General features: G+C 50.3%; 1 protein-coding gene across 5 annotated transcripts in view; it reads left to right on the plus strand.

The window, feature by feature from the left end:
- Nucleotides 1-24,863, plus strand: part of LOC138978955 (uncharacterized) — a 67,396-nt gene that overhangs the window by 1,227 nt on the left and 41,306 nt on the right. For 3 of the 5 annotated variants that reach the window (XR_011459868.1, XR_011459867.1, XM_070351768.1), the window contains exons 2-5: nt 2,463-2,548; nt 7,261-7,482; nt 10,411-11,424; nt 15,302-24,827. Coding sequence is in view for 3 of the 5 variants with exons in the window: in XM_070351768.1 (XP_070207869.1) it covers nt 2,463-2,548; nt 7,261-7,482; nt 10,411-11,424; nt 15,302-24,827 (10,848 nt within the window). In the remaining 2 variants the exon portion in view is untranslated. The remainder of the gene's footprint in view (nt 1-2,462; nt 2,549-7,260; nt 7,483-10,410; nt 11,425-15,301; nt 24,828-24,863) is intronic. The other 2 variants (XM_070351769.1, XM_070351770.1) reach the window with 2 other exon arrangements.

The following is a 24,863-nucleotide window of genomic DNA, read 5'->3' on the forward strand; positions in this document are numbered from 1 at the left end:
GGTGGGGGTGTTGTTATCACCTGCACGTAGTAGCTGATTTATGAGGTGTTTTGTGCCCTTGTTTTTATCTGTCAGTCTGAGTTCCTAATCAGACCATCATTATACCTGACACACTTGCAGTAAAGCAATGAAAGTCATCCCTGTTATCTTCCGAGTCTAAACTCAAGCCTCTCGGTGGTCAGTGTGTTGTGTAGCCGTCAACAAAGCGTTGTGTCCCAGTCACAGCTTGCGTGTTATGACGTCATTATCGTGCAACACACTTAAAGGACAGACAGAAACACACAACCAGTCAAAGGTCATTCCGATCAGTGAGGGGGAGAATCAGTTAGCCAGGCACTTGCACACTTTCAGAGAGAGAGAGAGAGAGAGAGCGAGAGAGACAGAGAGAGACAGAGAGAGAGAGAGAGAGAGAGAGAGAGACAGACAGAGACAGACAGACAGACAGACAGACAGACAGACAGACAGACAGACAGACACAGACAGACAGACAGACAGACAGACAGACAGACAGACAGAGACAGATAACACAGAGACAGACGGACCAACAGACAGGTAGACAGAAAAACACACTGACAGAGAGAGACATAGATTCAGTGAAGGAGAAGGACGCGTTGGTCGGGTTCACCTTCGTCGGGCATCTAAAACAGTGCACGCGTTCAACGGCAGTGAAGCCACGTGGGCAAAATACGGCCAGAGTCACTCACCTGCTGCCAGCTCCTGTGGCCCCTGTTAGGTGCCCGTGGTAATATCCCGTATTAGGTGCCCGTGTTGATAGCCCGTATTAGGTGCCCGTGTTCATAGCCCGTGTCGGGTGCCCGTGTTACTAGCCCGTATGAGGTGCCCGGTGCAACACTCGCCCTGCCCGTGGGACTACTGGCGGTGTTGGAGGCAGCGTTGCCTGGCCCGAGTGCTGACTGACTGTCCGACGTGACCAGTGACCCGAGCGGCGTTAGAATATCCGGCAGTCTCATGCACTCACAGCTGTCTTGACCTGACACACTCAGCCAGCTAGGCAGTCTAGTTAGGTTACAGTTAGGTTACAAATTGTCAACAAGTGGAGCCAGGCAGTCCAGGTAGGCTAGGTAACACACTGTCAACAAGTGGACCCAGGCAGTCTAGGTAGGTAACACATTGTCAACAAGTGGAGCCAGGCAGTCTAGGTAGGTAACACACTGTCAACAAGTGGACCCAGGCAGTCTAGGTAGGTAACACACTGTCAACAAGTGGACCCAGGCAGTCTAGGTAGGTAACACATTGTCAACAAGTGGAGCTAGCCAGGCAGTCCAGGTAGGCTAGGTAACACACTGTCAACAAATGGACCCAGGCAGTCTAGGTAGGTAACACACTGTCAACAAGTGGACCCAGGCAGTCTAGGTAGGTAACACATTGTCAACAAGTGGAGCTAGCCAGGCAGTCCAGGTAGGCTAGGTAACACACCGTCAACAAATGGACCCAGGCAGTCTAGGTAGGTAACACACTGTCAACAAGTGGACCCAGGCAGTCCAGGTAGGTAACACATTGTCAACAAGTGGACCCAGGCAGTCTAGGTAGGTAACACATTGTCAACAAGTGGACCCAGGCAGTCCAGGTAGGTAACACACTGTCAACAAGTGGACCCAGGCAGTCTAGGTAGGTAACACACTGTCAACAAGTGGACCCAGGCAGTCCAGGTAGGTAACACACTGTCAACAAGTGGACCCAGGCAGTCTAGGTAGGTAACACATTGTCAACAAGTGGACCCAGGCAGTCTAGGTAGGTAACACACTGTCAACAAGTGGACCGAGGCAGTCTAGGTAGGTAACACACTGTCAACAAGTGGACCCAGGCAGTCCAGGTAGGTAACACATTGTCAACAAGTGGAGACAGGCAGTCTAGGTAGGTAACACACTGTCAACAAGTGGAGCCAGGCAGTCTAGGTAGGTAACACATTGTCAACAAGTGGAGACAGGCAGTCTAGGTAGGTAACACACTGTCAACAAGTGGAGCCAGGCAGTCTAGGTAGGTAACACACTGTCAACAAGTGGACCCAGGCAGTCTAGGTAGGTAACACATTGTCAACAAGTTGGGTTCGGTCGACAGTAAGTGTTCCTGCTCCTTGTTTGCGTTTCATAGTGTCAGGAATTAGACATATGGAGAAGACGAACAAAATTGGAATGCAACTATTACTAGTATTAGATTAATAAATGAAAAAAGAAGCACAATTCGTGGCTAAAACTACACGTCATGACATGTAGGGGTACTGTTAAACTTAATGACTGTCTTGGTGTGACGCTGTACACTGACTGATTACACTGATTATCATTGATGATGGATGATTGATGATTGATGATTAACGATGATGATGATGATGATGATGATGATGATGATGATGATGATGATGATGATGATGATGATGATTGATGGATAATGATAATGATGACGATGACGATGACGATGACGATGACGATGATGATGATGTGCAGGCGTCGAGCCTACAGCTGGAAGCCCTTGCCAAGGGGCGAGCACGGCCCCAGCCAGACGTATGGAGCGTGCTCGGCGCACGGGACAGGTCGGTACCCTGTGTATAACAAAACCCTTTTCAAGGTGTAATACAGTCAGTGTGTGTGCGTGTACCCCTGACATCCTCCAACCACTATAGCGGGGCTCCTATGTTGCAAAATCATTCAAATCATGCAACAAACACCAAATTAAGCAAATATGAAGAGTTTTATGTGCTTAACAAAACCTGATACAGAGCCATCGCGAAAAATAAAAAAATGGGTAGTTTTTAAACAATTTTTCAAAATGGCCGCCAGTGTAAACGGTTGGGTATGTTAGGCATATTTCACTTCATGTGATTAACAGCAAATTTGGCGTAAATGGACATTTGCTTTTGCTTAACAAAACCTGATACAGAGCCACCGTGAAAAAATTAAGAAATCAGTAGTTTTTTTACAATTTTCAAAATGGCCGCCAATAAAAGGGTATTTAGGCATTTTTGATGCTACAAGACATTCTCTTGCAATAGAAACTAACACAAACACATTTTTAAACAAACAATACATGTATTGTTGGTGCAGAGAATGATTGGACGGTGTGGGTGGCAGGGTTGAAGAATTTGTGGATTACCTAAACTGTGCAAAAATAAATATATTGCACCAATTTTCATACCAAAACGAAAACATTCATTCCTGTGCTGTTATATTCAATGTATGCTATTGAGGGCACTCAACTTGGCTAACTGGAACACTTTTAAGATAAAAGGTGGCCTTTACATGGGTTATTTGACCGCCGCCCAAATAAGGGTACCCCCCAAATAAAACTGATAAAAATGTAATGTATCAACTCAAAAGTCGACTAAAATTCATAATCGCTGTATTTCGAAAACGTTGTTTGTTCTCATGTGTTTACACAACTAGCACATTCCGGCAAGTGTCTATACTCAAAAGAAACTTTGACAGTACTTGAAACAACCATCTGTCATATATACATGCGAAGTCAAAAATATGTGGGATGTAAGCCAACAAACCTGTGGCAGTTTTTAAAATATTATTTCGTGAAGATTTGAAAGTGTACTCAAACGGTTGAACTACGCCTCGTGCGTAGACACACATTCCTGAAAGTTTCAACGCAACCCACTTGGTCATTGCTAAAATACATGGATTTTAGTTGACTTGGGTATCCCTCAAATTTGACACATAAACATCTCATCCGTGAGATCGACACATACATCAGTAGGTACAATGGCACAACACTAGAAATATATGCGAAATAAAACAACCTGTTCTGGATGGATAATCAAGTTGACTTTCTCTTCGTATACAACAGTGACCCAGTTGTGCCTCAGGAATTTTCGTCGGCTTTTTAAAAGGTACCCGAAGTTTTTGTCACATCTCTTTGTCACGTCAAGGGTATCCTTATTTTGACGGCGTAAATGATGATGTTAAAAAAAAATGTGCCAGATAGCGAAGATGCGAGCCTTTAATGGCATAGACAGTTTGAATAAAATGACACAGGAATAAAAGTTTGAGTTGGGGTATGAAAATGGGTGCAATAATATTTTTGCACAGTTTAGATGCTGACAGTTTTCACAGGCATGCAAGCACATTTGCAGAGAGCTGTGCTCTGCAGTCCTTCTTAGCAGCATTTGCAGCGTTTTGTTGTACAGCTCTTCTTGCAGGCACACCTCATGAGTTCTCGGCACACGCTGGATACCTCTTGAAAGCTCGTCCAGAATGACTCCCACTTTCCAGCCTTGAACTGCCAGCCCACAGAGTTTGGAAGTCTAATAGGTAGATGGCTCTTCTCAATCTCATGTCCTGCAGCAGCACCTCACTTGTAAGGGGATTATGGTCAATTTGGCAGCTCTTTTTACTGAAGAGGTACCGTCTAGTACTGTTTACACCCTGTACGTTGCTGGTTTTGTCCTACAAATGTACACCAAAAAGCTCTTGTGCTGCCCTGTCAGTGGTACTCAGCTTACAAAGAGGAGCAGACAACCTGAAGAAAGTTTGAGTGACGTCTTCAAATGCTTGCCATACTTCCCAAGCCTTCTGATTCCCCAATACCATTGAAGAACGACGTAGTGTCACAGCCTGTAAGGCTATGCAAAATGGGCAGACAGGGTGACTTCCCTTGGCCAATGGCTTTGGCAATGTGGCAATACACTTCACGAGCAGAAAAAAACGCAACACAGCTGGAATGAGAAGCAGACTGTCTGGCCTCCTCTACATCCATGGTGCAGGAAATCAGCCTGGGGTACCCTTGACACAAAAGATGAAAAGTGACATTTTTATTTGAATGTATTTGAATAATGTTTACTATCTCAGAGAGTCGGTCAAAGCCGGGTTAGCAAGTCTTCACACAACAGACCAAAATGAAAGAAAATTGTATTTCATGAATTCGTATAATTCTTACTGTTTCAGGTTAAAAAACAAACAAACACAGTTTCCAGTGACCCAACTGATTCTGGAATCTTTCTGACCGCTACATTTATTCGCTTCAAACAGTCGCTAACAGAATGTTGACCATAGTGAGGGTTCGTACGTTAAACCCATCAAATTCACAGAGGTCGCTTACAAATGATGTGCAAACATGTTCCAATTAATACAAATAAAAATATCTTACTGTTAAGATGTATTAGGTAACAAACCTTGATACAGTAGTACTACTACTAGTGAAATCGGCTCCCTTCTGTGGCACCGGAATAAATGCAGAACGCTTGTTCCCAGGAACCGGCATGTGGTGTAACTCTTGTATTATATATCCTGTAAAAATAAAATTCACACCAATGCTCGGTCAACTTCAAATAAGCAAAAGGATGAGAAACAAGCAACAAACCAAAATTGTAAAACTCAAAGAGCAGTACCTCTTCATTTTTCAAAACCACTTATCTCATTTGATTAGCATACACTGTATGCTTTTGTCTGTTACCTACCGTCTTTGAAAGTTTGATCACAACACTGTAAAGACATGGGGACGGAGTGGAGTGTTTTTATCTCCAGCTGGTCATCCTACTATCTGGCCTACCCTCACTCAGTTTTTGACTCTACCCCTCCCCACCTTATGGAAGTCCTTAACGTAGGCAGGACTAATCATTTATCATACCATGAACAATCTCTTTCTCCTCGCCTTTTATTCAAAGTTCGTTTAATCTGTTTAAAATCACCAGCGTGGCGATCATGATTTCCTTACTTGTAATCAACAGATAGATCTAGATCTATCAGCATCACAATCCAGCTGATGAGCTATTGCAAGATTAAACAAAGTCTCTGCATTTCAGCGCTTCACCCGATGAATAACAGACCCCAGGGGAGAATTAAACAGTAAAATGATGTGACATTGGTAAATGGATGCGTATTCTTGAAAACTTACCTTCAGAAACGTTGTTTTCGCTCAAATCAAAACACGCAATGTTGCGGAGGCCGCCATCTTGAATTTTCATGCTGCGGATATATAAAATTCTAAAAACGATCAAATTAAATACCAGAACACAAAAATACCCATAAGAGTATTTATGTCATGCATGTGTTATCAGCAGACAACTTCTGGTGCATGGTAAACCATTGAATTTTACATTTGCTGAGTTGGGAATATTTACTGCTGAGCGCTTTTGGTACGAATTTCGTCTGCTGTAAATGCAGCCTTTTATTCCCTATCAAAGAAAAAAAAAACCGATTTCTGAAGTGGCTCTGTATCTGAAATCCCTTAAATAATTATAAGGAACAATATCACAAAGTATGGTGTTTGTTGCAAGATGTGAATGATTTATGAGTGCGTCTGCAACATACGAGCCCCACTACTAGTCCTCTCTCCCGTGTCCTTTCATTCCGTTCCTAGAGTTCCTTTTCTTTTGTGTTTCCCCTCCATCTTCTTTTGTGTTTCCCCTCCATCTTCTTTTGTGTTTCCCCTCCATCTTCTTTTGTGTTTCCCCTCCATCTTCTTTTGTGTTTCCCCTCCATCTTCTTTTGTGTTTCCCCTCCATCTTCTTTTGTGTTTCCCCTCCATCTTCTTTTCATACCTTGTTCGTTCCGTGTTGCCTTTGCTTTTTGTTGCTTGTTGTGTTTGTGTGTTGGGCCTGATGAAGCTTTCACACGCGACAGTTCCATTTAGTATTGTCTTGTGTTGTGTTTGTGTGTTGGGCCTGATGAAGCTTTCACACGCGACAATTCCATTTAGTATTGTCTTGTGTTGTGTTTGTGTGTTGGGCCTGATGAAGCTTTCACACGCGACAGTTCCATTTAGTATTGTCTTGTGTTGTGTTTGTGTGTTGGGCCTGATGAAGCTATCACACGCGACAGTTCCATTTAGTATTGTCTTGTGTTGTGTTTGTGTGTTGGTCCTGATGAAGCTTTCACACGCGACAGTTCCATTTAGTATTGTCTTGTGTTGTGTTTGTGTGTTGGGCCTGATGAAGCTTTCACACGCGACAGTTCCATTTGGTATTGTCTTGTGTTGTGTTTGTGCCATTTAGTATTGTCTTGTGTTGTGTTTGTGTGTTGGGCCTGATGAAGCTTTCACACGCGACAGTTCCATTTGGTATTGCATTGTGATGTCCTTGTATCGGTCAGTACAGAATTCTTTTTTTGTTTAAATTTGTTCATCTTACCACAGTCACTTTGTTGTTTAGATTTAGAAATATAAAATACAGAAGTTGTAAAAGAATATGTGTGTGTGTGTGTGTGTGTGTGTGTGTGTGTGTGTGTGTGTGTGTGTGTGTGCGTGCGTGTGTGTGTGTGTGTGTGTGTGTGTGTGTGTGTGTGTGTGTGTGTGTGTACGCAGACTACTCACGCCGCGCTACAACCAGCTGGCCTTCGCCCGGCCCGTGGAGGCCAGCAAGGTCAGTGCCGGCGGTGACGTCATCGGCCAGCCCGCCATGAAGGTGACCGGTCTGGCCACCTCCACCCTGACCAACGACTCCAACCTCATCTTCGTCTTCCTCCCCATGACCAGCTTCTTCACCCTCCCCACCTCCACATACACCTTCTCCGACCTCACCTCCAGGTAGGGAGGGGGCGGGCTGACCGAGGCTTGAGTGTGTGTGTTTGTCACTGTGAGTGTGTGTGTTTGTGTGTATGTGTGTATGTGTGTGTGTGTGTGTGTGTGTGTGTGTATGTGTGTGTGTGTGTGTGTGTATGTGTGTGTGTGTGTGTGTGTGTGTGTGTGTGTGTGTGTGTGTGTGTGTGTGTGTGTGTGCGGGCGCAATGGCCTAGTGGTAGGAACCCGGCCTCCCGAGCAGAAGGTCGTGATTTCGAATCCCGGCCGCGCCTGGTGGGTTAAGGGTGGAGATTGTGTACGATCTCCCAGCCGTCAACTTATGTGCAGTCCTGCTAGTGCCTTGTCGTCCTGCTAGTGCCTTGTCCCCCTTCGTATGTACGTCAAGTTATGTGCAGTCCTGCTAGTGCCTTGTCGTCCTGCTAGTGCCTTGTCGTCCTGCTAGTGCCTTGTCGTCCTGCTAGTGCCTTGTCGTCCTGCTAGTGCCTTGTCGTCCTGCTAGTGCCTTGTCGTCCTGCTAGTGCCTTGTCGTCCTGCTAGTGCCTTGTCGTCCTGCTAGTGCCTTGTCGTCCTGCTAGTGCCTTGTCGTCCTGCTAGTGCCTTGTCGTCCTGCTAGTGCCTTGTCGTCCTGCTAGTGCCTTGTCGTCCTGCTAGTGCCTTGTCGTCCTGCTAGTGCCTTGTCCCCCTTCGTATGTACGCGCAAGCACAAGACCAAGTGTGCAGGGAAAGATCATGTAATCCATGTCAGAGTTCTGTGGGTTATAGAAACACCAACATACCCAGCATGCTTCCTCCAAAAGCGGCGTATGGCTGCCTAAATGGCGGGGTAAAAACAGTAATACGTGGGAGTTTCAGCCCATGAACGCAGAAGAAGAAGAAGAAGAAGAAGAAGAAGAAGAAGAAGGAGAAACGTTCATCATAACGTGTGCCTGTGCGTGTGTTCATTGGGCATTGTGTCCCTTTTATTCCTTTACGCTTTGATACCAATTGCTTTAAGTTTCACTTGTCCAAAGGTAGTCCGCCAGAAACGTAATAAACATCATGAAATTCACATCATGAGAAGAACGCCAGCAGCACAAAGACATTAGCTAGATTTAGAGAGACGAACAAAGACACTAGCTAGATTTAGAGAGACGAACAAAGACACTGGCTAGATTTAGAGAGACGAACAAAGACACTAGCTAGATTTAGAGAGACGAACAAAGACACTAGCTAGATTTAGAGAGACGAACAAAGACACTAGCTAGATTTAGAGAGACGAACAAAGACACTAGCTAGATTTAGAGAGACGAACAAAGACACTAGCTAGATTTAGAGAGACGAACAAAGACACTAGCTAGATTTAGAGAGACGAACAAAGACACTAGCTAGATTTAGAGAGACGAACAAAGACACTAGCTAGATTTAGAGAGACGAACAAAGACACTAGCTAGATTTAGAGAGACGAACAAAGACACTAGCTAGATTTAGAGAGACGAACAAAGACACTAGCTAGATTTAGAGAGACGAACAAAGACACTAGCTAGATTTAGAGAGACGAACAAAGACACTAGCTAGATTTAGAGAGACGAACAAAGACACTAGCTAGATTTAGAGAGACGAACAAAGACACTAGCTAGATTTAGAGAGACGAACAAAGACACTAGCTAGATTTAGAGAGACGAACAAAGACACTAGCTAGATTTAGAGAGACGAACAAAGACACTAGCTAGATTTAGAGAGACGAACAAAGACACTAGCTAGATTTAGAGAGACGAACAAAGACACTAGCTAGATTTAGAGAGACGAACAAAGACACAAGCTAGATTTAGAGAGACGAACAAAGACACTAGCTAGATTTAGAGAGACGAACAAAGACACTAGCTAGATTTAGAGAGACGAACAAAGACACTAGCTAGATTTAGAGAGACGAACAAAGACACTAGCTAGATTTAGAGAGACGAACAAAGACACTAGCTAGATTTAGAGAGACGAACAAAGACACTAGCTAGATTTAGAGAGACGAACAAAGACACTAGCTAGATTTAGAGAGACGAACAAAGCCCACCACTTTCCTTTCGCCACCTCATTTTCTCTTGCCCGCTCGGATGCGCGCGCACAACGAAACCGAGTCAACAGTGCGTGTTGTACATTTCGCGGTTTTGACGTTTCGGCAGAGACATTCTGTTTGCAGAAGAAGCGCTGACAACACATGTGCGATTTATAACTGTTCAAGGTGAGACAGTTCACAAATTAAGGTCTGCCCTATACATATAAGTATTCTATTGATTTTAGTGAAGAAATAGAACCTTAAAGTCGTGAAGCGGCAATCGGCTCCTGGCCGCCATCTTTGATATTCCCTAGCGCAACCTAGGGAAATGTATGCTACAGAAATCCAGTGAAAGATCGACTTTAGCGTCTTCTCCAGACCTTAAAGTTAAAGTAGGAAGATATGAACAGTTAAAATAACAATCAGGTAACCTATATCCAATAAAATAAAGGTTTTCATTCAGAAATTACCAAAACATGATTACAAAGTTAACGAAAGTACATTCGTAGAATCGCCCAAATCAACGAAAGTCGTTTGTGTTTGCGTTTGTGTACTAAATAAGAGACGCAACTAGCAGTAACAGCTAAATAAACACTAAAAGACAAACGTAGCGGGCGCAACAGATGTAGCTCTGTTATCTCGTGCCTGTAATACTTCCGGTGTCGCTGGCATCGCTAATTAGTTCTCTAGCCATTCAACTCTAGCAAAGCTTTGCCTCCTGGAGATGGATGCACGGCATTGAAACCCAAAGTAAGTTGTTCGTTGAACATAACAAAGTTGTCTATGTCTATATGACCCTGACCCCTCTGTGTATGTGTATGTGTGTGTGTGTGTGTGTGTGTGTGTGTGTGTGTGTGTGTGTGTGTGTGGGTGTGTGTGTGTGTGTGTGTGTGTGTGTGTGTGTTCAGAGTGTTCGTGCCGGTGACGGAGGAACAGGAGGAGGCGCTGCGCTCCCTGGGGGGCCGAGGGTCCGCCGAGAGCCTGACGCACCTGAAGGAGCTGATCAAAGACGCGGAGGAGGAGGAGCACGCCAAGCTACAGGAGCGGGAGAAGGAGAAGGGCGTGCAGAAGATGATGCTTGCGGAGAAGGAGAGGGCGCTGCAGGACTACGAGCAGGCCCAGGCAGAGCGGGAGCGGACTCTGGCCCTGGAGGCGAAGCAGAGCGACATTCGCCGCAAGTCCCTGGACGAGGAGGAGGATCGCATAAGGCAGAAGGAGGAGGAGCAGGCGGGCGTGGCCTCCAAGCAGGAGGAGAGGGAAAGGAAGTTGACGCGGGAGATGGAACACATGCAGCACAAAGAAGGAGAGGTGAAGAAGAAAGCAGAGGACCTGGCGCACAAAAAGCTGTCAATCTTGCAGGACATCCAAGCGGTAAAGGAGAGAGAACTGAAAGCCGAGGAAGAGGAGCACAAACTGCAGGAACGGCAAGACAAGCAGAAGAAGGAGGCAGCGCGGATCCGGGAGCAGGAAGAGACACTGGGAGAGCTGCAGGCCACCCTGACCTTGCAACAAGAACACGTGGCGGAACTGAAAACCAGCCTGGACCAGCTGAGAGAGTCTCTTGCGGAGAGAGAGAGGAAGGCGGCTGAGACTGAGCGAGAGCTACAGGACAGGGTGGAAGCTCTGTCTCAGAAAGAGGAGGAGCAGACCAGGAGGCACGAGGAGCTGGCAGAGCGCGAGCTGGATCTGAACGACCTCAACAACAACCTGAAGGGCAGGGAGCAGGCGATGGAGGAACAGCAGAAAGAGATTGATGAGCTGAAGCAGACCGTCAAGGAATGGGAGAACAGGCATCACGAAGAGGAAGCCAGGAAACAGGCAGAACGGCTGCAGAGAGAGGAAGAGAAGACGAGAGAGGAAGAGAAGAGGATGGAGGAACAGGAGGAGGGTGCTGCATGGGAAGCATGTGGGAAAAATTCCAGGTACGTTATTGGTTTACTCTCTGTCTCTCTCTCTCTCTCTCTCTCTCTCTCTCTCTCTCTCTCTCTCTCTCTCTCTCTCTCTCTCTCTCTCTCTCTCTCTCTCTCTCTCTCTCTCTCTGTCTGTCTGTCTGTCTGTCTGTCTGTCCGTCTCTCTCTCTCCCTCTCTCTCTCTCTCTCTCTCTCTCTCTCTCTCTCTCTCTCTCTCCCCCTCCCCCCCCCCCCCCCCCGGTTTCTGTCATGTATTTCCCCACTATAGAATTGGCACTGAATTATAACTACAAAAAGTGACGAAAGGCTCCATTTTCTGTAGCAGATTTTATCGCAGTAAAACGTCACAGTTTTACGTTTTATAAGAGAAAGCGATAGAATAAGATGTGACATCATAGAGTATCATTTAGCTCGACTTGTTATATCGCAGAGAATGAGTGAATATACCATATGCGTACAACTATTGTTAGAATCGAAACACAGTTTGAGGAAAAAGACGGATTTTAAAGGGTTTGGAGACTCGTTAGTGTTCATCTCTCTCTCTCTCTCTCTCTCTCTCTCTCTCTCTCTCTCTCTCTCTCTCTCTCTCTCTATCTCTCTCTCTCCCACCTCTCTCTCTATCGCTCTATCTCTCTCCCTCTCTCTCTCTCTCTCTCTCTCTCTCTCTTTCAGACGCAGTCACCGGGCGTCTCTCCGGTGGTGTAGCTTTGTTGGTTAAAAAAGAAATTAGCCATTTCGTCGAAAGAGTAGAAACAGAATACGATAATTGCGTTGTATTAAATTAGGAAAAGAGTTGCTGGGGTTAGAGAGTGATGTATTACTGCTAGGGACATATCTACCACCAGCCAACTCTGCCTATTACAACGAAACTGAAATTTCAAATGGTGTGTCTATCATGGAAGAGTGTATTTTGGATCTTATAGAAAACGTTAGTGATTTGCCCTTTATTTTGTTTGGAGATTTAAATGCAAGAACAGGTTCTCGGAATGCACGTGAAATGCAGTGTTCTTATGATGCAGATTACTTCAGTGTGTTGAAGTATGCGTGCGTGTGTCGAAAGATAAAGAGTAGGATGTTCTTGTTTTTGTTTACTATGTGCATTTGTATGCTGGTGCTTGAGATGTGCTCATCTCCATGAAAAGGGCCCAAGGCCTACTCATTAAAACATTCAGACTTCAGACTTCAGACTTCTCTCTCTCTCTCTCTCTCTCTCTCTCTCTCTCTCTCTCTCTCTCTCTCTCTCTCTCTCTCTCTCTCTCTCTCTCTCTCTCTCTCTCTCTCTCTCTCTCTCTCTCTCTCTCTCTTATGGTCAAAGATAGATTGTACATTTTATATTTTCAACAAATGTATTTTTGTCAAGTTGTTTTATGTTCTATAATGTCTTGTTTGCACGCCCAATAGGGTTCAGATTATGCATCATCTGTTATCATCATCATCATCATCATCATCATCTGTCATCATCATCTGTCATCATCATCATCATCATCATCATCATCATCATCATCATCATCATCATATTTTTACATTCAGTCAAGTAATGACTGAATGTTTTAACGCGAGAAGAGAGCGAGGTTTGTCTCCCAATGTATATATGTCTGTGAGTGCGTATGCACATGATGTCGGAAAAACTACCGGACGGATGTTTATGAACATTGGTTTACACATTTTTGAGAGCATTTGCATGTTTCCTTATCTCCGATTTTTGATAGTGCTATTCGATGGCGTCATACTTGCCCGTTTGCGAAAGTTGAGGCCGCACTGTTAGTGTTACGGCTTCATTACCAGCTATTGTGTTTTCAGCGTAGCAATAGGGCCCGATATTTAGACGAGACAAGTAAAATGCCGACGAGTCGAAGACGAGTCGCATTATACTTGTTCGAGTCTAAATATCGGACCCTATTGCTACGCTGAAAACACAATAGCGTTTATATAGCTATTCTGACATTAAATTATGTCAGAAACCAAATGTGCCTCCAGACACACAGATCCCTTAGACGGCCGAGGCTGTGGCCTCTAAGGTTCTCTTGTACCAAACCGCCTCCTGACTCTGCATCAGATTGCTTGCGCTGGCATCTGCTTACATAGACCCACATTAAGTCACCACCGAGTGGTAGACACAGACGACATTTGGTAGCACTGACTGCCAGCTTCACGGTAATGCGTACCCATAGCGCGGCTCTGCATGGGTGGGAATGTTCTGAGCAAAACACTATGTGTTACTCCATACCCCCCGCCCTCCATGGAACTTCTTGACCCCAACAAATTGGGGGGGGGGGGGGGGAGTTTGCCCAGTCGGTAGAGGCGCTGGCTTTAAAACCGGTTGTTACTATCCGCGTGGGTTCAACCCCCAAGTTCGGCGCGGGATGTGTGTCCCAGAGTCAACTTTGTGCAGACTCTCCTCGGTGTCCGAACACCCCCGTGTGCACGCATGCGCACGATAAAGATCCCAGGGTCACAGCGAAAGCCTCAGGCCTTGGAAACACGAATACATGCATGCAAAAATATGAAGCCCGGGTGTCCGTTCGGCCAACAGCCAAAAAAGTAACCATTTCAGCACTGACCCAAGACGACCCAACCAGGTCCCAAGCCCATTTCAGGTCTCCTCTAGCAGCCGGCAGCCAGCTGTCTACATCCCCCCCCCCCCTCCCCCGCATTTTTATTTTTTATTTTCATACAAAGCCGGGTTTTCCCGTGTAACATGCCCCTAATGGCTTTGCCGTGAGGGCGTAAAACTTTCATTTCATCATTAAATTATGTGTTAAAATCATGTTTTTGTCAGCAACAAGTACCAGAATGGTCCATGTCGTTGATTGCAGACGACGGTTCCCTTTCCGCATAAAGCCACGGAAATAACCGAACATTGAAAAACCCACGGACATGTATTACGGAGAAAACTCGAGATAACCGGATGTTTAGCATTACGTCAATATGCTAGGAATCATATGACGTCATGACGTATCATGCTTGCCTACGTATATCGTATGTTCGAAAGTCTGACTTCTGTTGGGAATTCGCGTGGTGAAGACTGCGGTAAATCTGTAGATGATAAGAGAACAAGGATTGTCTCAAAAGAAACGACTAAATGTTTCAGACCGGCAACTTCATTTCAACATTGCACTATACAATGGACGTTCTATGTGACAGGAGAGTTTGCTGATTTTGTGTTAAACATTGGAGAGATGATCAGATCGTCTGCTAGAATCAGAGATAGGTCGCTTCAGATTGCAGCTTCTGGAAATGTGCAAGGTTTGTTGCCTGTTAAAGAACTGGATTTTACACGTAATGTATGTCATGTACAGTAAGCAACAACAAAAACACACACAAAGCAAATGGCATCGTCTGTCGACTAGTCACAGAAACAAACCTGGCGAGGTATGCGTGTACTTTATACACGTGGAAGAAACCGGAACCATGCGTCTTTGTTTACAACAATATACTTTTGGATATTGAGTAAAATGGCCGACTTCCGCAGCATTATGCTTTGATGATCGGAAGAGACCATCCAATCACAGCCCCCGAATTCCCCCACGTGTTCATCAGAATAGCTATATAAGTTCTTTTTGTTATTTTATCAATTTTCTAGATTTTTTTGTCACGCAACGTTCCACTCAGTCCGGACTATGGGATACGCGCGATATAAGCCTCATATTGATTGATTGCATTTCAGCTTGGATCATAAAAATGTCTTCATGAAATGTTCATTCAAAATGTGCCGATTTGTTCACTCTGGTTTGAAAGACATGTCTTGAGCGAGACCTTCACCGCTTTGCTTGTTGTCTCTGTGTTTCATTAATATTTTTTGTTTGTGGTTTGTTTTTGTTGTAATGTACCTAATGCAGGTTACCCCATGTGTTTCTGCAATACAATTTGCCTTAACTTGCCTTGGCAGGTTCCAAGTGCGCCTCGTGGACGAGTCGACCTCTATGACCAACGTTGGCCAAACTAACACAGCCGGTGACATGGCCAAGTGTCGCGCGCGGTCTCTCTCACCAGACAGAGGCCGGGCTCGATCATTGCTGAGCAAGCAGTCAGCCAGCCCGGAGTCACCGTCCTCTGTGCTGACCGAGGACGAGGTGTTCATGGTCAGCAGCTACAAGGACAAGCAGGCCACCATCGTGGAGACGTACGACATCAAGTACATGCGTGAGACCATCTACGACGACGAGAGTGAGAGCTTGTCCACCATGGGGCTGGTGAACGACACCAAGGGCACCACGGAGTCGCACGACAGCGAGTCCTACGTTCTCAGCGCCGAGGAGACGGGGCGAGGCAGCAGATCCTCCCGCTCCTCCTCCCGCTCCGCCTCCCGCTCCGCCTTCTCCAGCCCGCGCAATGCCTCGGGGTCGGCCTCTGAGCATAGCCAGGTGAGCGTGGAGACCCAAACCACGACGCTCAGCGTGCCGCCCGGTGCCAGGCACTACTCCCCGGAGTCCATCGTCAAGGCCATCGAAGCTGACGCCACGCAAACCCCCAAGAAATCTGTCAGCTTCTGTGGCGATCTTCAGGTCCGCGACGCTGATGCTGAGGAATCCCCCAAGAAATCTGTCATCTTCTGCAGCGATCTTCAGGTCAGGATCACCCCGAGGGAATCGACATCGGATCTTTCACAGAAATCAAACCACAGCCACTCAAAAAGCCCGCCTCCTTTGGCAGAGAGACATACGTGTCGATCCCCGACAGTCACTATGTCGTACGAGTCACAAAAATCACCCGTCCTTAATATTTCGTCGCACTTGGAGATTCTCACACAAAAAATCGAAGAAGATACAGTTAGTGGTGAAACTCTTCATGACTCTGACGCAAGTGGAATTATTTCTGGCCCAGCCCTGACAGAACATGGAGGCAAGGAGGATGAGAGAAGTGTCGAACTCACATACACTGATCAAACGGAGACTTCCAGCATGGACGCTGCCCCCAGCCCTGAACCCGTGGAAAGGCCTCCCTCTCCTTCTCCCAAACTAAGACTGTTGGAAACTGTAGAGGAAAACGATAAAGAAACTGAGGAAGAAGTAGAGGAAGAAATTGTAGAAGAACTAGAGGCAGCCACCGATGACGTTCCAGATACAGTAGAGAGTGAGGGTGGTAGGGAAGGGATCGAGAGAGGAGAGAGTGAGGGGGGTAGGGAAGCGACCGAGACAGGAGAGAGTGAGGGGGACAGGGAAGCGACTGAGACAGGAGAGAGTGAGGGGGACAGGAAAACGACCGAGACAGGAGAGAGTGAGAGTGAGATGAAAGCAAAAGAGACCGCACCAGCCCACGGGACGCAACACACGGATCATCTCGACGACTTCTACAGCCTGGAGAGGACGGTGGTGACCAGCAGCAGTGCAGAGACCGAGGCGTCAGGCTCAGCCCTGGACATCACCATAGACTGCGTCAGCCCCGAGCTGGCCAGGGCGTTCCCAAAGCTGGTCACTGCGCCTCTCTGTATTCACGACATACCTCTGTCTGCTGGGGACTCTCTGCTGCCAGAGGTACTTTCTGCCACAAGCTTTTCATCAGAACTGCTTGAGCGTACGGTTGACCAATCAGACGGGTATCCTCAAGAAACGTCAGCCAGTCCTGTAGAATCGGATGACTTGAGGGATGAGATGGGGTCCTTTGAGTTCTCCACTGACGTTCTGCCCACCTCGTCACTGGACAGCTGGTCCGTCGTGTCAATGGATACAACGATGGAGAAAGACACGACGCAGGAATCCCGCTCCCCGTCCCCAGCCAGGGACGTGGATGGCGCAGGCACACCACGTCTCACAACACCAACGGTGCAGTCGTCTAAAACGCCGTCCCCGATCCAGACAGAGGTGGTGCGAGAAGAGGGAACGCAGGACACACACGGGTCTCCACACAGAATGCAGGTATCGCCTGTTACGTATCCCGGGCTAGTCACGTCTCCCCCGCGTCCAACACTGTCACCTCCCGTGTCAATGTCGTCTGCCGTGTCAAGGTCATCTCCCGTGTCAAGGTCGGGTGCCGAGTCACCTCCTTCAGCTTCGTGGCCTGTATCCAAGCAGGATGCCTCGCCACGGCTGTCTGTAGTGTCACCTCCTTCAGCTCCGTGGCCTCTTTCCCAGCAGGATGCCTCGCCACGGCTGTCTGTAGTGTCACCTCCTTCAGCTCCGTGGCCTCTTTCCCAGCAGGATGCCTCGCCACGCCTGTCTGCAGTGTCGCCAGAGAAGAAGACAAAGACACCCACTCCCACTCTATCAACACACTCGAAGCAAAGTTCAAAGACTTCTGTAGCATCCTCACCACGAAAAACATCACCATCACCACAGCAAGCATCTGTAAGGACATCTCCGAGGTCTACGGGGTCAATGGCATCACTAAGACTGGCCCAGTCTCCAAGGTCACCCAGGTCCTTGTCATCACATACATTTGACCGCTCTCCGAGGTCTACGGGGCCAGTACTTTCACCGCGAGTAAACCAGTCACCAAAATCACCTAGGTCCAACACATCCCAAGGCATAGACCAGTCACCCAGGTCTCCTGGGTCCACAACATCCCAACAAATAAACCAGTCACCTAGGTCCACAACATACCAACGAATAGACCAGTCACCTAGGTCCACAACATCCCAACAAATAATCCGGTCATCTAGGTCCACAACATCCCAACGAATAGACCAGTCACCTAGGTCCACAACATCCCAACAAATAGACCAGTCACCTAGGTCCACAACATCCCAACGAATAGACCAGTCACCTAGGTCACCTAGGTCCACAACATCCCAACAAATAATCCAGTTCACAACTTCCCAACGAATAGACCATTCACCCAAGTTGCCCCTTTCGACATCATTCCCACGGTCACCCAGATCGCCAGGTTCTGCATCATCACCGCGAGCAGTCCAGTCACCTCGGTCTACAGTATCTTCGTTATTGGACCGGTCACCTAGGTCCCCTCCATCACTACAAGAGGTCCATTCACCCAAATCACCAAGGTCCATAACATCCCCACGAGCAGTGCAGTCACCTTGGTCCATAACATCACCACGAGCGGTCCGGTCTCCTCGGCCCATAACACCACCACGAGCGGTGCAGTCACCTTGGTCCATAACATCACAACGAGCGGTGCAGTCATCTCGGTCCATAACATCACAACGAGCGGTGCAGTCACCTCGGTCCATAACACCACCGCGAGCGGTGCAGTCACCAAGGTCCATAACATCCCCACGAGCAGTGCAGTCACCTTGGTCCATAACATCACCACGAGCGGTCCGGTCTCCTCGGCCCATAACACCACCACGAGCGGTGCAGTCACCAAAGTCAACCAGGTCTATAACATCACCACCAATGGACCGGTCACCCAGGTCGCCCCTGTCTATGGGCAGCGTTTCGTCGCCACGAGTGAAGATCTCCCACCTTGGATACGTGGCCAGGCTGAACAAGGACAAGACTGTGGAGATCATTACCAGGTCTTACACCATGTCCCGTTCACCATCCCCTTCTCCAGCAAAGTCGTCCTCTCCCAGGTCTATGGGGAAAAGAGGCGTACTGTCTCGGGGAACCACCCCACCAACATCACCACCAGGACGAAAGAACAAACCATCGGGCCAGGCATCGCCACTTTCAAAGACATCTTCGGAGCGAAGGTCCCCAGCCTCTCTGCAGAGAACCCCTTTCACGTCTCCCCCGAGACTTTTCTCCAGGGCCTCCTCCAAAGCGTCACCACGACAAATGAAATCCGGTCTGATGTCATCAGCTGAGTTGAGTCCACACAGGGCTTTGTCCCCGAGTCGAGCGCTGTCCCCCTTCTTGGCCACAGTGGCGGAGATACTGGCCAAGGGTCAGCCGCCCAGCCTGGGCACCCTGGAGTCCATTTCCCCGCAACTCTCGGCCGCCAGAGACTCGGCACACTCTTCTCCCGCCTCCAGCTTCAGAATGTCGTACCCACCCGGCAGTCCACCCAGATCTCCGTGCTCTGCTGCCTCCAAAAAGTCACAGAGAAAGTCGCGGTCGGGGTCACAATCGCTATCCAGCTCACCACCGAGAAGGATGCCGACCTCAGCCCCGCCCACGCCTCAGAGACTTGCCCCTCGACCAGTGTCTGATCAACAGACCCCAACCAGGGATTTGTCCTCCGTCAGGATGACCACACCACCGTCCAGGCGGTCATCAAAAACATCACCGAGGATTTCCCAGTCGGCTTCACCCTCGCCATTGATCACCAGGTCTCCCTACCCTTCACCCTTCATCACCAAGTCTTCGTACCCCTCATCCGTTATATCCACTTCACCGTCCTCCCTCCAGGTGGAGTGGTCCCCACAACTCGAGCCGGTTACTGTGTTTGGGCAGCAAGTGCAACAGAGCGTATGGGCATCGTCAGAGGATAGGACCACTATCCCAGCCTCACCAGGCAAGCAGCCTCCTTCCCCCGTCCTGAGCACAGCCTCGGCGCAGTCACGATCAAATAGGTCGCCTCCACAGACAGCCAAGTGTAGAGTCCCCTCACCTGAGACAACAAAGATCTCCAGCTATTCCCCCCGGACTGCAACCAGCCCTCCGTTATCCAGGGATGTAGCCAGGAGGCAGACAGCAGTGTCAGGCAGCACGACCCCCCTGCAGGACGCCGTACAGCTCTCTCCCATCTCACACTCAGGCAGCAGCGTGTCCTGCATGTCTCCCACCTCAGCACTGCGCGGCAAGTCTTCCTCACCGGGCCGTCTCTCCGCAGCTTGGGTGTCTGTGTCCCCCAGTCAGGAGCGATACCTGGGCGACATGCTGGCCGTTCAGCGACGCAGATCCACATCCCCGCGGCCTAGTGCTATAAGCAGCCCCACTCCGACTGCAGCCAGCAGGGTGACCCCCCAACACAGGCTACCCAGCACTGGGGGAAAGACCTTGTCTGAGGTCCTTGCCGTGTTACCTAAGACATCCACCCCCTCCCCGACCTTCACGTCGCCAATCCCGTCCCCAGCTCTTGGACGGCACTCCCGCAAAACCATTTCTCCCGCGAGTCAGCCAAGCTCAGCGGACCCGCAAAACCGCCGCCTGGGAGCGAGAAGCGTCAGTCCCGGTCCGCTCAAAGTGGGGGCTGCGCTGCTGAACAAGGGTGCAGACAGTCTGAGGAGCATGCTGGCGCGCCAGCGGAAGGCCAGCCAGGACAGGCAGAAGGAAAAGCGCCTGCCCACTAGGGCCGATCCCAGCATAGAGCTGAAGGCAGACACTTCCTCAGGTACCACTGTGAGTGACTCACCGGCATACCCCAGAGAACACGTCACCACCTCTGTGTATCAAAAGCGGGTGGACAGGGAAGGGGGACCTCCCTCCTCCATCGTCACCATCACTCAGAAAAAGATCCGCTACACCAAAGAACCCTTCAGCGCTGATCAGGCACAGAAACATCAACCCCCTTCTCCGCTAATGATATCCTCTCTACCTCTGCCCGCAGTGAGGACAGTCCACCAGCCCACCGCCATCCTAACCTCTGCTCCTGCCTCCATTTCTGTCAGGAGCCGGCCAGGGGGGGGTGCCAAGAGAGATGACCGCCCGCGGAAAGCGGACTCAGAATGGCCAGTGGTGAGACCGTTGAGTGACGCGAGAGCTCCATTATCCAGGATAGGCCTGCTTCACAGCATTGACACAGTGCGCCGCGGTGCTGAGCCGTTTCTCAGAAGGACACACTCTGTAGACACACGCTCACCAAGAGCAGCAATGACGGGCGACAGGGAGCACAGCAGCACAAGTCCACGGGCGTCCTCAGCCCACACATCCAGCCCCGGGTCTTCTGCAGTCTACGATCCCCAGAGACCAGGCACCGAACACAATGTCCCGAGAACGCCTGTCACACAACACACGTTCCCCAGGATGTCAGCACGATCTGACAGCAGTCAGGAGAAACAGCCCCTGCCACAAGCGACAAGCTATGGCATTGAGCAAATGAGAGAGAGAGAACGGCTCCTCAGAAATCGACTTCGGACAAAGATACATTTAAAAGACATGGATGCTCCGCGAAATAGGTTAGAGCTCAGATCGGGAGATTCTGAAGATTCTTCAGATCTTTCAGACTTTTTCAAAGAGTACCAGATGGAGTGTGAACGGAAAGGAATCGTGCAAGGTATACAACTGTCACCACAAGCGCTTCAAAAACAGCTACGACCACACGCTCGAGCCCCTTCCCCAAAGCGTGGCAAGAAAACCCCTAAGAAGCGAGACTCGCCTCTCACGCTGTCGCCCCCCTTCAAGCGGCGAGCGGTGGATGGATACGAGGCGAGCGAGGACACGATGAGCGAGACTGGCCGCTCGGCCAACACGTGTAACAGCAGCCCAATCAGGAGACCGCGCGCCACGGATCAAGGCAGGTTCCAGGCCTACCCGTCGCGCTCACCCCGAACCAGCCCTTCGCCCCGACCCTCCCCCGTCACCAGCAACCAGCTGCCCATGGCGCTGACGCAACAGCTGCAGAACTACCGGCACCAGCAAGGCATCGTGGGGGACTCGATCGAGACGATGCAGTGGGGCAGACCCACCACCTCGCAGCAGCCACCCCCCGCCCAACTGACCTCACAGCAGCCACCCCCCGCCCAACTGGCGCAGGAAGATTCCAGGGCGAAGGCTCCACGTAAGCATGGTCGCCGCGTTTCTTGGAACGACAACCAGAGCAGCTCCCACAATCACAACGCCACTACTCTGTCACAGGACAGCTTGATAGAAAGCCAGGTTGACTTTGATTCCAGGGACAGCCTACATGCTGTAGACAATCTAGTTAAAAGACGTGTAAGTGATCTTGAGAATATGCCCTATAATATGTCACAACAAGAGGCGGCACTCCTTCCTTTGCAAGGCTCCAAACAGCTCGCAGTGCACAGACAGGGAGTGTCCAAAGACTCCAGTCACGTGTCATGCGCCGTGTCAGACACCAGCAGGTTCAGCACAGGTTTCACTTCTACTGGGGCAGGTGACCACAATGTCAGCTTTTCCAGGGAGCAGAGGCAGACCACAGAATACTGGCCAACGGACGATGATTCCAGAACTTTTGCCAGGGAGGAACAAGTGAGACACAAGGAGTTCATGACACGAACTGAGGCAGACACGACCAGCGTGGCACAAAAGCAGAGTCTGCGCAAACGGTACACGGTGCAGAACCAGCAAAACCGCGCAGTCATCACAGAAGAGAGGCAACAAACGAAAGAGTACATCTTTAAGAAAAACCCACACACTGTTCGCTTTCCGGAACAGTCCATTCACCCTGAAGGACCAGACGTGAAGGGCAGCCACGTGTCTCCACCGAGCCACAGTGACACAGGGCCTGCCAGGCCGCGACCCTTGCCCAAACCCAGATCCCATCATCGCAGCCCGGCGCCTAGACCCGACTCTGACTGTCGCGGGGAGTGCGACAGCAGCGGTAACAACCTGAGCCTTTGTGACGAGCTGAGGAATGCTGGCTTCTCCCCGCAGCACAGGCGAAGCTCGCTGCGTGCGCTGCGCAGTCAGAGCGAGGAGGGAGACTCGGTGGACCTGAGGGACTATGGGGGTGTGGACCAGTGGCTGGAGGAGTCCCTCCACCCCTATCCCCCCTACCCCTATGACAGGAGTCACGTCTACGACCTCAACGAGAGCGCAAACTCGTCGGCCGCGGCTGACTGCGGTGAGACACACAGCCCTGACCAGCTGGCCTGTGAGTGGGACTGCGCCTTCTTCACGCCCCACGCTGACCAGCCCGAGACGGGTGCTGTGGGCGGGGTCTTCCCCCAGCAACTCGATGGAGAGAGCGACAACCAGGGCTTCCACTCACCTGAGACTGACTCACCTGCCAGGTCCAGGGAGGGGTGGGTGATGACGAACACACCCTGGGACTATGACCGTTCCACCCTGCATGCTGCGGGCGACTCCCGCGACGAGAACGGCAACACGCTGTTCTACTCCGTGCCCAGCAGAGAGATGAGCTTCGCCACGGACAACCCCACACAGAACGCGCACAGGCCGCACCTCTCACGCCGACGCCGGAGGTTTGACAGCACCCACAACACAAACAACTCGGGGGACGACGACCGCAAGCTTTCACCCGGCAGTCCCTTCAAGGAAGAGCTGCACCTGCCTCTGGAGAAGCTGGCCGGGACCTCCACCTCGGCCCACGGGAACGGGGACGGAGCAGAGAGCAGTGAGGGGAAGCCCTTGGGCCTCAACCCAGCTCGCCCCTGGAAAAGTCAGTCATACAGACTACAGGCGCGGAGCAGGGCGGCCAGGAGGCGACGTAGTTTCGGCAGGAGGTACCTGTCACGGCTGCTGGCAAAGCAGGGATACTGCGGGGCCGACAGCCAGGACTCTAGCGACAACTGCGCCCACAGACACTCGTGTCGCGCCCATTACGCTGAGTGTGACACCTGCTGTCAGCGGCGTGACGTGCCCCCAGCCCGTCGCCATGGCGACAAGGAGCAGTGCGCGTGCTGCTGTGAGGAGGGGGAGGGGGACGGGGCGTGCAGCCGGCCCACGCTGTCGGACCACGAGGAGGGCGCGACGAGCCAGGCCACCGACTGTTGCGAGGACTGTGGTTGTGTGTCGGACCTGACGGCCGCCCTCAGCCTGCAGGACGGGCGACTGGTTCCTCGCGCCGTCACACACATGTGGCAGAAAGGCAGACACTCTAGGGAATGTCATGACCAGGACTGCCCGGGATTTACGCCAACCAGGCAGGAGGAGGAGGAGGACTGCCACAGCTACGAGCCGGGCGAGGTGGCCGAGCGGTCTGCCCCGGGTTCCATCCCCTCCGCCTACAGCGACGAGTGCCAGTGTGGCCAGCCCCACAGCGCGGAGCGAGGCGGCGGTGACGTCATCCCCGACAGGAAGGACGAGGGCGACTTCAACGTGTCAAAGTGCCAGCCTGACCGCTACGACAAGAGAGTCTTTCACAGACGGCGATACTCGGACGAGCGAGACCAAGGGCTCAAGCCAACGCGTGCACACGGCACGGAGGATGCAGAAGACACGGAAGCATTCGAGACTGTTCCTGACGTGGACCCCCATCAACACTGTCACCATCACGGCGAAGAAACTGAACAATTTGAAACTGTACCTGAAGTTGACCCCCACCACCATCATAACCACCACCGCCGCCGCCATCACGACCATGACGACAGGTCCCACCCCTCCGCCACCCTACCGTCCCCCTCCACCCCCCAGGACATCCCCCGCCACCCTTCCTCGCGCCACAGCCAGCTGACGGTGACGGAGTCGATGATCGAGGCGTACGGCTACAACCCGCTGAGTGAGTCGCCCTTCACGGCACGCGGTTACCCGCCCCTGGCCCTAGACTCGGCCACGCTGGACCACATCTCCGTGCCCTTTGTCAAGCGCAAGGCTCTCGTCTTCCTCCGCACCGACAAGGAGGAGTTCGTGGAGGTGGGGCGGGGCACCTATGGCTGTGTCTACCTGGCCCAGGCCACCACGCGTCGCGGCACCGCCAAGGTCGTTGTCAAGGTAAGTATGCAGCCTAAGACTATTATCTCTTTGAAC

This window comes from Littorina saxatilis, linkage group LG10 (genome assembly GCF_037325665.1).
Source record: "Littorina saxatilis isolate snail1 linkage group LG10, US_GU_Lsax_2.0, whole genome shotgun sequence".
In the NCBI taxonomy this organism is placed as follows: Eukaryota; Metazoa; Mollusca; class Gastropoda; order Littorinimorpha; family Littorinidae; genus Littorina; species Littorina saxatilis.